General features: G+C 34.2%; 2 protein-coding genes across 2 annotated transcripts; one reads left to right on the top strand and one right to left on the bottom strand.

Annotated features, from left to right (window-relative positions):
- The first annotated feature begins 309 nt into the window (after positions 1-309).
- Positions 310-3,492, top strand: LOC111886144 (DEAD-box ATP-dependent RNA helicase 36). Its single transcript, XM_023882370.2, has 7 exons — positions 310-507; positions 941-1,554; positions 1,660-1,982; positions 2,062-2,265; positions 2,352-2,433; positions 2,870-2,968; positions 3,112-3,492. The coding sequence occupies exons 2-7, from the start codon at positions 946-948 to the stop codon at positions 3,274-3,276; spliced, it is 1,482 nt and encodes a 493-aa protein (XP_023738138.1). The 5' UTR covers positions 310-507; positions 941-945; the 3' UTR covers positions 3,277-3,492.
- Positions 3,493-16,361: 12,869 nt separating this feature from the next.
- On the bottom strand, positions 16,362-18,149 carry LOC111886143 (zinc-finger homeodomain protein 3). The gene has a single exon (XM_023882369.2). It carries the CDS (start codon positions 17,539-17,541, stop codon positions 16,567-16,569), a length of 975 nt encoding a protein of 324 aa, XP_023738137.1. The 5' UTR covers positions 17,542-18,149; the 3' UTR covers positions 16,362-16,566.
- Between the last annotated feature and the right edge of the window lie 660 nt (positions 18,150-18,809).

Here is an 18,809-nt window from a genome sequence, read left to right as displayed (position 1 = left end):
GCAAGCTGTCATTCAAAATCCTTCGTGGCAAATAGGTGACACTTACAAACATGATGATTAGGATGGGGTCACCGGGTGACCCCTTCAAAATTTTCATAATGATTTTTTAAAACATAAAAACATAAGTTCGTACCCTTTAAATGCAAAAAGATGACGAGAAACCATTTAAACAAATATACAAAAATATTGTTGGATTATAGCGAAAATAAATATACAAAAATATTGTTGGATTATAGCGAAAATAGACCCAATACCGAAAACTAGTAATTTCACTATTACACTCATTATTTCACTATTAAAAGAATCGACAAATATACCCATAACCTAACCCTTATACATCGACACAAAAACAGCAAACGCCTCCATACTCCATTGCTGGTCTCTCCATCGTTGCCTCCTCAAGTTCTCCCCTGTGAAGCCACCGCCGGTAGCCATCTCCTCCCCACCGGTCGGATATCGTCACAGCCGCCCACAGCAACATCGAAGACCTTCGACCCCACAGCTAAGGTTCGTGTTTGTTCCTGCTTCTGCATTCTTCTTTCTTTTTCCTGCTGTCTGCTTTCATTCTTCTGCATTCTTCTTTCTTTTTCCCTTTGTTTCCTGGTAATTGGAACGCAAAAATTGTGGATTTGTTTGTGCTGATGTCGATTTTTTTGGTGCTGCCGTCGATTTTTTTTGTGCTGCCATCGACTATACTGATTTGAACTCGTATCTGATCTGAATTTTGTGTTGCTGTCGATTTTTTTGATTTAAAGGTGTAGTTTACCTCACATCAGAACTGATTTCGAATGAAATATCTTTAAATTTGTAGTTTACCTTTGAATGTGAAATGAGAACTAATTACAAACGGCAATTGTGTATGTGTTTGTGCTTCAATTATCAAAAACCTAGATGTTAATTCTATTATTGTAATAGTAGCATGAAATTATTTTAACTGCAGCGACCATGGCTGAACAAGAAGCTCTCATTGATGAAAACTTCCCCTTATTTTCTCAAAAACCAATCAAAAGATCCTCCAAACCTGTCACCACCATTGCTGATACCCCTCCCCCCACCCACCACGAATTGGTCAAAGACACATCATCCAACCCCAACCCCAACACTACTCGCCTCACTTTTTCTGACCTAAATCTTTCCGATTGGGCCCTTCAAACCTGCAAAGAATTGGGCATGAAAAAACCTACCCCTGTTCAACAACACTGCATCCCTCGTATCCTTTCTGGTGAAGATGTATTAGGCATAGCTCAGACTGGAAGTGGTAAAACCGCAGCTTTTGCATTGCCTATCCTACACCGCCTCGCAGAGGATCCTTTTGGTGTGTTTTGTCTGGTGGTGACTCCCACCCGTGAGCTGGCATACCAGCTGGCAGAACAATTTCGGGCCCTTGGATCATGCTTGAATTTAAGATGTGCTGTTATAGTTGGTGGGATGGATATGATTAGCCAATCACAGACCTTGATGCAACGCCCTCATGTTGTAATTGCAACTCCTGGAAGAATTAAAGTTCTTATCGAGCAGAATCCCGATATTCCTCCTGTCTTTTCTAACACCAAGGTATAAAGGAATGGAATGGTTCATTCCATTCCATTCCATCCAACAAAACATACCGTTTGTTTAATATGTGATGTGATATGGAAGTTAAGTTTAACATAATTTCAGTTCTTAGTGTTGGATGAAGCAGATAGGGTTTTGGATACTGGATTTGAAGATGAGTTAAGAGTGGTGTTCAACTGCTTACCGAAAAACAGACAGACTTTGTTATTTTCTGCAACAATGACAAGCAACCTTCAATCATTACTTGAGGTTTCTGCAAATAAAGCGTACTTTTATGAGGCTTATGAAGGGTTTCAAACAGTGGATACTCTCAAACAGCAGTATATATTTATTCCTAAAAATGTGAAGGATGTTTATCTGCTTCATATTTTGTCACGAATGGAAGATATGGGGATCCGATCTGCCATAATTTTTGTCTCCACATGCAGGTATTATGATTCCTTCGAATTACAATTTATTTATTTAAAAGTAAAGAGAATAAAGTATATTAATAATTAATTTTATCAGGAGCTGTCATCTTTTGGGATTATTGATGGAAGAGCTTGATCAGGAAGTGGCTGCATTACATTCATTCAAATCACAGTCTTTAAGGCTTTCTGCTCTTCATAGATTTAAATCTGGGAAAGTCCCTGTGTTGCTTGCAACTGATGTTGCTAGTAGGGGTTTGGACATTCCTACTGTTGATCTTGTCATTAATTATGATATTCCAAGGTAACCCTAAACCCTAAATCATAACAGTTACAAATTATATAATATGTTTTAATTTAATTGATACAAAAGTTGATAAACTGTTTCAGGTATCCAAGGGACTATGTTCATCGTGTTGGAAGAACAGCTAGAGCTGGTAGAGGAGGATTAGCAATAAGTTTCATCACCCAGGTTTGAACAACAATGAGCTTCTTTAAACAAACCCATTTGAATAAAAACTAGAGTAAATTACATTTTTGCCCATGTGGCATAGCGATTTTTTCTTGTTTCTTTTTTGATCTATGTAGCACCAAATTCTCATGTTCATGGTCTGTTTTCGGCGGTTAAGCCATGTCAAATGACCTTTTTGCCCTCCGTCCATTACAGAGTCTCAAGGACCAAATTGTTGCCACAGGGACTAATAAAGTAACAAGAATCCTTTTTGTAGCAAATAAAATAACACTCATAAGACATGGGCAAAAAATGTAGTTTACTCAAGAAATTATGAGTTGATAACTTTGCATGATATCTTTATTTATGATATAGAAACTGACATTGGAAAGAAGTTGCATGATTTTTTTTGTATAAAATGCACAATTTATTTATATTTAAAGTTGATATTTGGCAGAATGACATAGATCTTATTCATGAGATAGAAGCGGATCTTGGAAAAAAATTGGAAAAGTTTGAGTGTAAAGAGAATGAGGTGCTTGAAGACATTACAAAGGTAAGTTTTCATTCTTCTCTTCAAACATGTTCACTGTATTATCATTTATGAAAGAAATTGCACTTTTGAAGCTTTTTTTATATTAGGGCATTATTATACTTTGAAATATGTAACCAATTGAATTGAATTGTGTTAATTTACAGGTTTATAAGGCAAAACGTGTGGCGACAATGAAAATGATGGATGATGGTTTTGAAGAAAAGGCGAAAGCAAGAAAAGCACAGAAGATGAAGAGTTTGGCTGATAAAGGATTGTTGACGAAAAACAAGAGACGAAAAAGAGAAACATGTGCAAATGCATCACACTAGTTTCAAACTCAATACCAATATACCATGAATTTTTGTTGTAAGAGATTGAAATCACTCATTAGTCAAAGAGAGACTGTTGATTGAAATTTGTTGATTACATGATCAGACACAAAAAGAGAGATTGGCAGTTTAGTGATGTACATTAGTAGATTTTGGAGAAAACAATTTCAACCCATTAAATTTATTTAGATAAAGGTAAAATAGATATTTTATGTATGTGAGGGACCAAAACCAAAACAAAGCCAAACCCTAGGGACAGTCCGGGTGAAAATTTAGGCTGTGTTTGGTTTGTTACGGCTAGCTGATAAGCTAACTTATTTTTCAAATTTGTTAACTTGTAATGTTTGATAAACCAAAAATATCCTATAAGTTGGTTTTTTAAAAAGTCATTTAGATTAGTTTTTTAGGAGTTATTTTTTTTTTTATTTTTTTTAAATATACCTTTAAGGAACATAACTCCAAACACAAGACCAACAAATTTTCCACCAAGATTCACACCATGAAAGAGGAAAATTCATATATATATATATATATATATATATATATATATATATATATATATATATATATATTAATTCTCAAAGAGTTTAGGGAACAATATACTTTATTAGCTTTCAAGTTTTGGCACAAAATTTTGTAGAGACTGTGGCTTTTACTCCTCTTTCATGTGGGGTTTAGACTTTTGCCACAATTAATTCCCAAAGGGTTTAGGGAACAATGAACTTTTCTTACTTTTTGTTTTCGTCACAATATTTTTTTTCTTTTGTTCTTGTGGCGGAAGTTTAGAGTTTTTGAGTTGTTACCACCATTGTCATTGTTATGTGGATTAAATTCTTAATAATATATTTTCTAATTTTATTTCCTGAGGTTTAGAGAACAATATATTTTTTTGTCTTTATAAATTTGCCTCATAAATTTTTTGTCTTTACAAATTTGCCACATAAGTTTTTCCAGTTTTGGAAAGAAGATTAACACTTTCGAAAATTGTCAGTTTTGATCCGTTAGATTTGATATGTTGTCGGTTTTAACCATAAACACAACTTCCTTATTAAAACTGATTTTATGAAAATTACAATACAGTCCATGGACTATATATTTCATAATTTATTATTATTATTATTATTATTATTATTATTACTATTTCACTACACACGTCTATGCCCCACACATTCGTCTTTATAGTGTTTTAAAATTTGTTGTTTTATGAGTTTTTTGTCTTTACAAATTTGTCACGTAAGTTTTTCCAGTTTTACATGGGGAAGAAGATTAAGACTTTCAAAAATTGTCAGTTTTTGTCCGTTAGGTTTGACATGTTGCCGATTTTAACCATAAACACAATTTCCTTTATTAAAACTTATTTTATGAAAGTTACAATACAGTCCCTGGATTATATATTTCATAATTTATTATTATTATTATTATTATTATTATTATTATTATTATTATTATCACTACACGCCTCTATGTCCCACACATTTGTCTTTATAATGTTTTAAAAAATTGTCATTTTATGTTTCTTAAAAGTCATTATAGATATTTAGAACTTTAGTTTAATTATTATTATACATTTTTATCAAATCTTTTAATTATCTCTAAAATAATGACATACAAATTATTGACTTATTGTCATGTTTTTATTATATCATATGATATTCATTATAAAAAGTTGCTTGGCATTACCAATTTCAAGCTTATAAAAAAATTTATTTAGTTTAAAACTAATCAATCAAGGTTTAAGTAGAATCTTCACCTTTATGTTCTATTTACCATTATGTTCAAGCGAGTTTCAATTTTATTTAGAATTCCATAATTTTGTGAATTATAAGAATCAAAACTATTTAATAGTTCTTATTTTGTTACAGGTTTGCATAACAAAAACTTTTAACGTTGGAAGGGGATTGCTGTTGATTTATGAAGGCGAATATTGGATAACTGAAGTTAGGAGGATTGTAGAGTGACAAAGGAGCTACTTGGGATTGGAGGAATGCCGAACGCATTGCAGACATGCCTTTGGATATGGTTTCCACTGATTGGATTAGTCTGACCATCACCACAAACAAAAGCTTCTCGAGGTTCAAACAACAATTGCTTAAGTTGTGAAAGAAATTTATTCGAACCCACGCCAATGACGTTGTGACCTTTTACTATTACAAATAAAAAACGCGCCTTTGGCGCGACTGGGCATTTCCTAGTTATAATGAACACACACCAACCTTTAGGAGGCCCACCAAAAGATCCAACCAACACCAATATATGGTGAATCACACACACATCCACACGACAGAAGATTAAACTAAAAACTGAGAACACATTAACACAACTTATAATAATTTTACAATTTTTGTGTAACATGTTGCTATTCTAAAAAATGAAAGCACGTTGGGAAAAATATTTGGCAAAAAGGTATAAGTACTTGTTAGTATGAATAAAAAATAAAACATTATCTATATTGGTAGCATGAATAAAATGTGCTGTCATTTTCTACACTGTCATAATTAAATTGGTTATAATTTTCTTTCACTTCTCTCTCCTTGGATTTTTATTAGCAACGTAACTGTTCAATAAGTAGTGACTGTTTCATATTTTATTTTACGATTTTAGGTTACCACTTATATCGCGGTGTTCAAATGTTCTTCGTGTTAATTTCATGCATTCCAAGCATCATCATATATATATATATATATATTGTTGGCAATCTTTGTGTTTGTTGCACGTTTATAATTTCATAACAGGCATCATAGGATGGTTTAAAGATCAAAACATATACATGTTTTCCTTCATAAAACATATACTTGTGTTCCTTCAAAAACCTTATTGTTTGATCTCTTCAGTTCACATTATCGTTTTTTAGCTATACACCAGCCTAATAGTCAATTGTTCTAGGATTTTTCCCTATACCATAATCAATTTCTTTTTTGAAACCAAATACATGCTACTTGAGATTAAAAAAATAGAGATCTTAAGATTCAACCTCAACCACATATTTCTCATTTGCCGCTCTAATGCTCCAGCATACCGGCAACAGTGAGGTATGACTAATCATAAATTATTATATGACAAAGAGGTATAATCATATATGATTATACATGTTTATACATATATGTAAATGATTATACATATATGTCTGTTTATAGATTGAGTAATCATATATGATAATAACAGTTGGTGGCAGAAGAGGTGGTGGTGGTATAAGTGATGGAGGTGTCAATGGTGGGGCCGACTGGTATCAGAGATGGTGATAGTGGTGGTTGCAGTGGCAGTTGTGGTGGTGGAGGAGAAAAGGAACAGACGACGCTATATAATTATTTATGATTATAACAGACCTGTCGTACCGGTATGCCAAAGTGTTAGAGCGACATATGTGAAATATTTGGATGAGGTTGAATCACAAGATCTCTATTTTTTTTAGAGAAATTAAATATCTTCCTACTTTTCTTCCTAATTATCTTCCTACCTATTTTAAATGATGACAAATGTCCTAAAATATCATTAGTTTTATCTAAATATGACATTTGTCACAATTTCATGTTGGTAGGAAGATAAGTAGGAAGAAAAGGTAGAAGAATATTTAATTTCTTTTTTTTTTAATCTCAACGGAACCTCTTTCTTTCTTTCTTTCTTTCTCTCTCTCTCTCTCTCTCTCTCTATATATATATATATATATATATATATATATATATATATATATATATTATTGTGATGCCTTGAGAGTTTTCCTGAGAACACAACACATAGAAGAATTGTTAGAGGACGTCCGGGTGTTCTTCCAGGACGTCGCTCTGACGATCAAGTTAGATTTATGAGACATGTAATTTTAGGATAATCTTTTTGAGAAAGAAGATGGGATCCCTTCCTTGAGGCGGAAGAGATCCTTTTATACCTGCTTCTAACGGATCGTGGGGACCTCGTCCGATGAGCGTGAAATGTGGCCTCCTCTGACTGGGAGAATCATGCCCATGTTAACTAACTGCCTGGTGACGTCAACTTTGAGCATCACCTAAGCTTTCTGTCACGTTCTGATTGGTCGTGAGTGTATGAGTAGATTGCGGGGGATATTCGTCCTTCACGGAGGGAAACGAACTGCCACACCGGTGTTAGACTGCCTTGGCCAAAGTCTTGACGAGATAACGTCTCATTTATGATGTCCATTACATTTAACAGAACCATTTATGGTAACGTTAACAAGTCCCTTAGGCCAGTAGGCTTTTGCGTTCGTGACGTAGCAGAGTTGTTCTGGACTATTCATAGGCACGTGGCAGGCTGCTATTGACAGCTTACGCGATTGGCATGACGAAATCGTCGTTCATTACGCGTTTTCATCATGAAACGGTTCGCTGCCCCTTTTGTGGTATTTAAGGCTCTGTTCTTCATGGCATTTCCTCTTTACTTCCTATTTGTGAGAAAAAACCCTTTCAACCCCTTCTTCATATTTTCTCCATGGTTGCCACTTGCGCTTTGGGGAGAGATATGAACTCCGAAGAATGGGAATCTTTTGAGTTCCGGTTCGGGTTCGTTCCCGAACACGGACTGCAAATCCCTCTGCCTGATGCTTCACTCTACAATCCGCCTGAAGGCAAAGTCGTCATCCCAATCACCTTGTTCGAGGCAGGTCTGTGCTTGCCCACAATTGATTTCTTCAACCTGATCATCCCGGAATACGTGTTTTCGGTGAGAGAGTTGACCCCTATCGCTATAAACAAGATAGTGGGTTTCGAAGTACTCTGTCGTGCCCTGGGGCACCTGCTGACTATTCCAGATTTCAAGCATTTCTTGTTGGATTAATGTCTAAGTCCATAACTATATGTGGTATGTACTTGACCCGACCCGACATGGTCCATTTGGGTTGCACTTCACCGACACAATTTATATGGATAATCTTTTGAGAATAGTATGTTTATGATTAATATTAATATATTATAAGTTCTAATATATTAATATGGAATCATATTATTTAATTAGTATTGATCAAGAATTAATTTATAATTAATTAAGTGATCAAAAGGAACTAATTAAATATGGACTCTTATATGGAATGGGCCAAGTTCATTTAGGTTGGGCTAAGCTTTCATGGATAGTCCATGGAGTGTTTAACCCATGGATCCTAGGAAATGAAAGGTCATGGGTATTAGGGTTTAACCCTAATCCTCCACACTATATAAAGATGTCCTTGGTTGGTGAAATTGGCACTAGTGTGGATACACTAAGAGGGCTAGCCGATTTCACTAAGAGAGAACCAAGTATTCATATTCTCTAAAGTCTTCCAAGGTGTCTTGGTGATTTGTGATTCCACTTGAGGCTTCCACACTATTGGGGCTAAGTTCTTAAAGCTTGAAGACATCAAGCTACATCAAAAGGTATGTCTTCTAACTAGTACTTTGTAGATTAAGAACATCATAATATGCTAGTTAGGATTAAAGCCTTGGAAAGTTCTTATTTGCATGTATTATAGAGAAAACATAGATCCAAGGTTTATAGGGTTGCATGTACACCATATGAGTGTTAGAATGTTCAAAACCCAATATTTCTTTAATGAGTCTACCCAGCCGGGGACTCGAACTCTCTCTCGACAGCGAGATGTCCCCACTCTTATCCATGATAAGAAATCGAAGAAGAACTGGCAGGAGAAGTTCTTGTGGGTGAACAACGATCTTGTGGTGCTTAGCTATCCGAGGGCTAAAGTGTACGTTGACCGTGCTCCGACACTTTTTGGTGCTGAAAGGAACTAGATGATGTCCTTGAGAGGATTAACATCAACGGTGAAGACTGGCTTGACTGCTTCTTGGTTTTGTATTCCTCTTCTCCTCGTTTGTTAGGCCTATGCGTAATCAAAGTAAACAAATACAGGTCGATAATCAATAGTAATCAAAGTCAATTGGGATCTAGTGAGTAATAACGGGTGGCACCAACGTGTGCCGGTTGTAGTCTGTAGTTATAATCAAAGTCTCCTGGAGGGAGAGGCGAGAGTTTGTGTATAAATCTATACGGGGGTGACTCCCCCACACCTCAGCTGTTCGCTACAGTTAGACTCGGCCAGTCTAGGGTGACAAAATCTTAAGATCAATTCCGGCGTTCACTAGAGTGCCAAGACAGACGAACTAGTCATTATTATGCATGGTTATAACGACTCACATAAATAAATCCAATGTAAACCAAGTAAACAAGGTAATTCAAAGTCATTCACATGATGAGTAACCATTCAAACCGTTATATGATATGTTTTATTTTGGAAAACATCGGGTTTTCCGGGAAAGTTCAACATTTTCACTTGTATATTATTACAAAGTTATATATATATATATATATATATATATATATATATATATATATATATATATATTTTCAGTTATACATGTTTTGAAATCATCATGCATATATATTTACGGATCTTCACACCTTTTTATAAACAATGGTATTTTCAGAAAATATCAGATTTTATGGGTTGTTTTCATTCAAACTACATAAAACATTTTTATACCAAACATGCTTATGAACTCACCAACATTCCATATGTTGACTCGTTTTCAAAATAACTTGTATTATCAGGTAACAGGTAAGCTGAGGAATAAGTACCAAGTATGTTAGTTTGTTTTGCTTTTGAAAATTATCAAACAATTTATGTATGGATTTGTAACGTTAAAACAATGTACTTGATGTGAACAATGTCAGTTGTAATATATTGATGCATGGTGATGTTTATGTTATGATTCATGTATATTCATTGTGATGATATTCAATTTAAGTCACACGAGCCCTCGGACGTTTCCGCCGTCTGGTTCGGGGGTGTGACATTAGCTTTCTCATAAGTAGGTTTGTAGCTACTATTTTGAGTCATCTTATTGTCCTCTTCAATTCAAAGGCAAACAATAAGATCCTCAATGGACATCTCCTTTCTCTTATGTTTCATGTAATTCTTGAAATCAACCCAACTAGGGGTAGCTTCTCACTCATGGAAGCAACAGAAAAAGGTTCATTAAAACCCATACCCTTGACATGTATGTCATGTAGGAGGACATGCAGTTCTTGGACATGGGACATAACAGTTTTCCCATCGACCATTTTATAGTCAAGAAACTGGGCAACTACAAATTTCTTTGTTCCAACATCTTCAGTTGTATACTTTTCGTCGAATAAGTCCCATAGTTATTTGCCAATCTTTGTTACACAATACACATTATAAAGTGAATGAACAAGATCATTAAGAACATAATTCCTACATAAGAAATCAGAATGTTTCCAAGCTTCAATCGCATTCAAAGCTTGCACATCTCCTTCTCTTTCAGGCATCCTTAGAGCCTCTTCAGTTAAGAATCTATCAAGATTCAATGTGGTGAGGTATAAGAGCATATTTTGCTGCCACCTTTTAAAGTGTAGTCACAAGAACTTCTTAGGTTTCTTAGCATGATTGATCGACATGGTTGTCACGGGAACTTCTTGAGTATTAGGAGTACCATTAGGCTTTGGTGGTTGGGAGCTTTCACCAAGCATACTATACATATAAACCAACAATTTTAGTTAAAATAATGTAAAACAGTTAAGTATTAGTACACAATAACATAAACTCAAACTATTACACAATAACATAAACTCAAACTATTAAATAAGAGTCATTTTTCTAGAAAATGAATTCTAGAAACTGTTAAGACAACTGTTTTCCTTGAATTATGTCTTAGAAAATATTTTTTGAAAACAGAAGCAAAAGAGAAGTTCTGACAATAAGAATTATAAAAGCTGACATAAAAAAAGATTTATGAAGACAGGATCCGAACGATTTTTTTTTTGGAATAAAACAAGAATTGTAACAGAAGACATAATTTTTTTTTTTTTCAAATTGCTCGTTTCGTACACACAGTTTGTTTTTAGACTGTTAGGAAAAATATAACCATAGGATCTGCAAGAAAGAACAAACAATAAATTGTTACTAAGGCCTGTGTTTGACACTGTTTTCTTAAAACAAATTCGCCATATATGGGTGTTCGTTTCCCACGTTACAATAGTAGAAAGAAATTCTTCTAGATTGTCCGAACCCTCACTTGGACATATTATACCTTGGTTGCAACAAGAGATGGAAGATGAAGTAGAAGCATAAGGGAGGAAGAGCAGTATTTTGTTTAATTCGGTGTGTCTCAGTCAATCACATAGGCGCTGTAATTATACTACACAATGTAACTGATATAATTAAAACGAAATCGTATTGTCAAAATTAAATAAGACAATTAATCAAGAAATCAAAAAACAAAATCTTTGATTAATGCCTCTTATTTTGTTTTGTAACTGTTAACTGAAAAGAAATAATTGCAAAAAGGTCCTTCAACTTTTTTGGTCAACTAGTGGTGCATTCATACCCGCAGAACGCACGCGCTCGCACACAAGTTTAGTAAACCCAAACCAAATCAGCACGCATTTGCACCCCCAGCGTGAACGCGCAAGAAAGAGCATTAGTTTCTGTAAGTCTTACAAATGTATCTAGTCTTTGTAGTTACAAACCAATTTTCTTTTCTTTCTCCCACCAATGTGGGATGAGTTAAAACCCACTCAACTCATTTATTATTTTCTTCTAACTACTCTACTTTGACAAGTATTTTTTCATTCATTTTTAATCTGTTTTTGACGTGTGATATAACAAAACGAAGATATCACGGAAGGAGAACACAAATATATAATCATTAATCCGTTTTGATTATATTTAGAGTTCAAAATTCGTGCTCAAAATGGGAAAAACCCATTGCTGGAAATTAGTAAAACAAATTTTCCAACAAAATGAATCTAATTTTTAATGTTAAATATGACATCACTAGACTCGAAACATTTCGTAAGGCTAATACTGATCATCAAGGGGTATTTAGTAGTCCTATAGTCGAGCAACAATATGTTAGTGGTTAATTTGTATTTTCATATATATATATATATATATATATATATATATATATATATATATATATATATATATATATAGTATGATGTTAATCATTTTTTGAAAATACAGAATGCCTTAGCCCAAGAGACCAATCAACAAACTCAAGCTTCTTCTGAAGCAAGCGGTCTCAACAAAGAGGACATAAAAAATTGTTTTGTAAGAATTTTGGGTGCTCGATGCGGCCATATCAAAGGCATCGGGTGTAAACCTTCTACCATTGCGTCGATGTACAATCAAGAACAACCACTGATATAGCCACCGCCATAATCACAAGTAATTGTTAGTTTTATAATACAATGCTATAATGGAGAAATGAAAAATACAATGCTATAACGTATATGCAATATATGTAGGATGTATGTTTAACTGTATTTGGAAAATATAATGCTATAATGGAAAAATGAAAAAAATGTAGGATGCTATAATCAGCATGACCTTAATTTGTAAAGTAGAATGCTATAATGATATGTTGGTAATATATTTTGTACTTTGCTTATATTATCGTAAATTTAGTTATAGTACAATGCTATAATGAAAAAATAAAAAATTACAATGTTATAATGCATATGCAATATGTATAGGATGTATGTTTAAGTGTATTTGGAAAGTAAAATGCTATAATGGAAAAATAAAAAAGTAGGATGCTATAATCATTATGACCTTAATTTGTAAAGTAGAATGCTATTATGATATGTTGGTAATATATTTATTTGTAGTTGGACATGCTGCATAGTGCGACACTGGAAGAATGGTTTCGATCGTTGCCACGACGAAGTGAAACTGAAGGAAATGAGAGGAGTGATGAGGACAAGTAGCTACTTTTAGGATTTATGTACGTAATGTTTTGTTTGTGTTAGCATTTTAGACTAGTATTTTGGATATATTAATGCACTATGTTTTGATGTGTATTTTGGATCGGATGTCATATATATATTATTAAGTCACTACAAATAAAATGACATTTAGTGACATAGAAAAAGTGCCACTAAAAACTGAAAACGTGCCACTAAAAGCCCCCAGGGGAATCAACGGCACAAAAAATAGTGCCACTAAAAATGCTGCCACTAAAGGCCTTTAGTGACACTTTTTGGTTGTGTCGCTGCAGCTTATTAGGTTTTAGTGACACTTTTCTATTATGCCACTATAGTATTTCTAGGTTTTAGTGGCACTATTTTTATGCCACTATTTATTATGTTAAAATAAATATTATTTTCATGTTTTTAGAGACACCTTTTTTTAACACAAAATAATGATACTAACAAATTATGTCTAATTTTTTAGAATTTTAAGTAGAATATAAAATAATAATAAGGCAATTTAAATAATAAATGAAACATAATATCATTACTTCAATTCAAACTACAAATTGTCTAATAACAATATTCAATATTTAAAATACAAATGTCTTCAAAAGAGTTTATTTAGTCTAAATGTTGTGCTAATATTCAAAACATATTACTATAGAACTAAAATATTTGTAGAGGAAGAAACATGAAACTTGATTCACCTCCAACTTTGTATAAATGCTTATCTTGAATTTTTCTTCTAAGCAAAGAGCTGGCATGGTAAAGAGTATGACAGAATCCACAAATTTGTCACCATAAAAAAACACATGACATTATATGCACAAATTTGTCCAATTCCTGAAGAAAAAAACTTTAGTAAGTGAATAATCAAGGAAAAAATTTGTAGGCATCAACATGCTGATAGTTCTTAGATAATTCAGACATGACATATAATATCATATTTCTTGTCATACGCTTGAAACCATTTCAAATACTCTTTTTGAACTCTTTTGTACTAAATCAAGATCCAATTCATGATCACAACTGGAAACAACTAATCCCCAATAAAAAAACATTTGGATCTTGTGTACTTGTGTCAAAATGTTCACTAGGATTTGGATCACATATTTCATGCAAGTCCTCCAACTGTCAAAAACAAGATTCAAGCACATAAGCAAAACGCATAATGTCAAACAGTAAATAAATATTAATAATATAGCCAAATGAGCAAACCCAAATAGCCAAATAAACAATAAAATAATAAATATTTAGACCATATTAGTTCTTACCTGGTATGTTGAGATCAATGATGCAGACGAGGGTGCATATTGTCGAATACTACAAAACCCGTCCCCGCACCCAAACTTCGGTCCCACCACCCGCCCCTGGCCAATCCCCGATTGATTTGGGTAGAAAACCCCCATTGGATATTGTCGGATACTACAAAACCCATCTCTGTTCCATTAGCCTCAACAATTGGTTGTGGTGGCTGTTGATCTTGAGTGTTACTGCAACAAAGGAAAATTTCATATTAGAGACATGAGATACATATTATGGAGATGCAATTAAAATTACAGGAAAAAAGATTATATGGATGCAGTTAAAATTACAACAAAAAAGATTACATATATGTTATTAAATTATAGCTAAAAATATTACATGGATGGAGTTAAAATTACAACAAAAACAAAAACATTAAATATATGCAGTTAAATTTGAACAGAAAAAAAACACATGAAGGTTTGATTTTAGAAAATAAACAAAACAGATGATGAATACAGTCTACAATGGATGAATTGATCCCTTTTTGTTATGTACTTCCTATGAATTGATCCCTTTTTGTTATGTACTTCCTGTTGTACTCATCATAGAAGTTAAAAAAGCCATCCTATTCATATATATTATATATGATGACAAATCCTAAATTCCTAATGGCCCACAATTACCATCATTATCTTCACACATAGATGAAGACTACAAAATTCGATAATCATCAAAAAGAAATATTCAATTATAGTTCAAATTACAACCATGATAGATGTGAAGTAAAACAAAAAGTAAGAACTAGATCAATTAATTGAGGATACAATCAAAACAAATTAAAATAATTGATTTAATCATGTTTTTACTATCCAGACAAATGTGAAGTAGATTCTGAGTGCAAATTCATCAATTCCAAGAACCAATACAACCCACATGTTCGATGATTGTCAAAACAGATGAAAAAAAATCCAAATTTGTTATCCTTTTACCAATTTTTCTGCCAAACATTTATATTTTAATTTCAAAATTCATATGGTTAATAATCAATACTCATTTGAATTATTTTGGTGAGAAACTAATTTATACGGTACATATAAGAATTTATAGCTTATACTTACGTTAATCAAACCAACATTTTTTTTGCATCAAAATTTCGACAAACACTTGGTGTACTCCAAAGTATGACTAACACATGAAATTTAAAATAAACTAGGTCATCCTATAAACATATTCCAAACATTGTAACCCCAAAATCAGTTCATCAGATGGACATAAATTGGTAAGTTTTCTTGTGACTTTGAATACACGTGTGGATGAATATGTAATTTGTCACACTAATGTGAAGAATAAACACAAAGCGGAGAGGCAATTACCTGGAGATCAAAACATAAAACTTAGAAGCGATGATGTAGCCATGGCGATAAAGATGTTGGGTAGAGGATGGGGGAATAGGCGGTGGCCGACGTTGATGGAGAAGCCATTCTAATGGATAAGAAGTGGAGAATTTCGAGGAAGGGAGGGGGAGAAGAACGTCGGTGTATGGATCTACAAGATGAATTAGGGCAGTGAAAGTTGAGGTGTTGCTCCGTTTAAAACTAAAAAAAAAATTAGGATTGGGCGTAATGATTTTAATATTGGGGGAATAGAAAGCGGGCAACCTGAAATTTTCAATATCTTTTAATCTTGGAGGGAATTTTAGGCAGAAACTTAAAATTTCCAAATTATATGCCACTAAAAGCTGATATATAGTGACATAAAACCAATATGTCACTAAGTTTGTGCCACTAAATGTAATTTTGTTTGTAGCGAGTAGTTAATGTTTCGAACTAGTATTTTTCTGCAAATAATGTTTTGTAGCATTTTTTGTACTTATTAGTTTCTTGTAGTTGTACATGCCTTTTTATTTCTATTTAATTTGTTAAAGGGAGAATATGTGCAAATTATCGTATGGGACGTGAATATAACATGATAATTGATAAACAAGTGTCACCAACTTTTGAAAATAAAGTTCCATGCAACTCAATTCCTCTACAGAAGGGCCGAGCATATATTTAACGGACTGGCTTATTAAGGCATCGACCACATCAATATGTCACCATTCCCTTTTCCTTAAACTAACTTCATCGCATAATCTCCAACAATGTTATTATATATTATAAATTGACCCCGAAAAGCATAATACATATAATCCAATAAAGGAAAGGTTGCCCACCACCAAAGAGATAAAGAAAGCTAAAGACAAAATAGTTACCTAACGTTTTTAGCTACAGTATATATTTAAACATCGTAATCAATGGAGATAAGTGTTAAAGCCTTCCCATGCATTACCTAATTTACTTGGTTTTGAGGATTAATGGGAACAGGGTTGATCTTCTTGGCTAAGTTGAGCTTGTTGTTGTGCATCCAGACCTTGAGGACTCTCCTTTTGATCCCTAGTTCTTGACAAAACTGTTGCACCACCGACTCCTCTTGCTTTTGAATCTTCCACCCAACCTTCTCTGCGAAACTGAGCATCTTCTCCTTCTGTTCTTCTGTGAACTTTGTTCTGAACCTCTTCTTCACTATCTGATGTGGTTGTAGTGGTGGATGATGCCTGTTCATAAACCCACCACCATCTTCAAGTTCATGATCAGATTCTGATGGAAAAGATCCAATCCCCATATCGTACGACATTATCAATGGTAGTGGCGCTCTTGAAGGTACAAGTACCCCAGCATGATTGTGATTGTACCCATAAGATTCTCTTCCAAGAATACCCCTGTGGTGATGATGACCCTGCAATCTACCATTTCCAACCTCAATTCTCGGGGCAGAGTGATAATTGTAGTCGCAGGAGACTGGGTGGTGGTGGTGGTGGATTTCACCTTCAATCTCTTTCCTGTGGAAGTTTCTGTGGCAGTTGCAGGCTGAGCAGGTGAGAGCTTCAAGGGTACCCTCTTCACCGGAGGGCATGAACTCACCACACCCATCTGTTGCAATCCCTCCAATGGAAACTGCGTGGTTCTTGAGGCATTCTCTGTACCTTACCATCATCCTGTTGTCGTCATTGTTGGTGTAGGGAACTTGTACAGACTCTTCCAAGGAAGAACATGAGGGTAGTGGTACTATTCTGGTGGGCCCGTTGGTTATTGGTAGTTGTAATTGGTGTTGGTGTTGTTTCTGTGCTACTGCTACTGCTGCCGCTGAAGATGGGACAATGTGATTGTGTGGTGCAGATTCATGATGAAGCATGTGACCATGCCCATGGCCTCCACCATATGTGCTGTTGATAGGGAGAGCCATCTCTCCTCCTTGATGTTCCATATCTAGCTACCCCTTCGTGATCTCTCACCTTCTATCTCTTTCAAATTTCTTTGAGGAAACTGTTTTGTCTATGTGTTTGTGGTTTGAAAACCAGAAGAGAACATTCGACAATTCTATCTATTCTATACAACAAACTATTGACTCCGTATCATCAACATTCTACAAATATAGAAAAGGGAAGAGACTAGAGACTCTTTAGGAGCAGAAGTTGGAGATGGTCAGATTCCTTAATTGGGATCGATCACCTGAAACTTAGAGGAAGGAAACAACAATTTGAACACGGACAACACAAACTGTCAAAACAAAGATGCAAATTCTGCTCTCTTAAAGACAAGAAACCAGTTTTCCGGAAGCAAACACTCCAGATGGTTAATTAAATGGGTATCGAAGGAAAATAAGATTTCAGATGAGTTTTAGTAGCGGTGAATAGAATTAGGAAGGACCGGTGATCGAAATCCATTAACATGTGTGCTTTATATGGTTTGATAAAATTACTGGATCGATATAACAATTAAGGTTTACTTAGGCAACTCGTAAAAGCTCTTGAGCTTTTAATACCCTCCCATGGCTACCCAAAACAAAAGGACATCAGTGAGAAGAGAGAAAGATTTGTTGGTGGGTTTTGCAAGTGAAGCACTAAATTATATATATATATATATATATATATATATATATATATATATATATATATATATATATATATATATATATATATATATAGAGAGAGAGAGAGAGAGAGAGAGAGAGAGAGAGAGAGAGAGAGAGAGAGAGAGAGAGAGAGAGAGAGAGAGAGAGAGAGAGAGAGAGAGAGAGAGAGAGAGAGAGAGAGAGAGAGAGAGAGAGAGAGAGAGAGATGATTACTTTGCTTGCACTAACAGGCATCAAGTTTACGCCATATAGGATGACATTTATCAAGCATTGTGTCAGAAGAGAGTGGAGATGACAAAAATGTAAGAGTAGTGGAATATAGGCATGTGTCGGTTTTGGGTAAACCTGAATCCAAAACCATAAGTTCGGTATTTTTTAGCTTTTGAAACATATGGTTTGGTTTTTGGACGTGTTTGATTTTTGGGAAGGTTTTTCGGTTTTAATTTATTGGTCGATAGGTTTTGGTTTTTCCGTTTTAATTTTAATATATAGGCTTTTTTGTTTTTTTTACTTTGAACTCAATAAATTAATTTACTATTGATAATATATTACAGTACTAACTACTAACTCAGTATAAAACATTAAATTATTAAATTATCATTTTACTTCTAACTAAGTAA

Source organism: Lactuca sativa, chromosome 9, assembly GCF_002870075.4.
Source record: "Lactuca sativa cultivar Salinas chromosome 9, Lsat_Salinas_v11, whole genome shotgun sequence".
Taxonomy (NCBI): domain Eukaryota; kingdom Viridiplantae; phylum Streptophyta; class Magnoliopsida; order Asterales; family Asteraceae; genus Lactuca; species Lactuca sativa.
The sequence above is the reverse complement of the archived record's forward strand: the minus strand, read 5'-3'. Positions and strand labels throughout refer to the sequence as shown.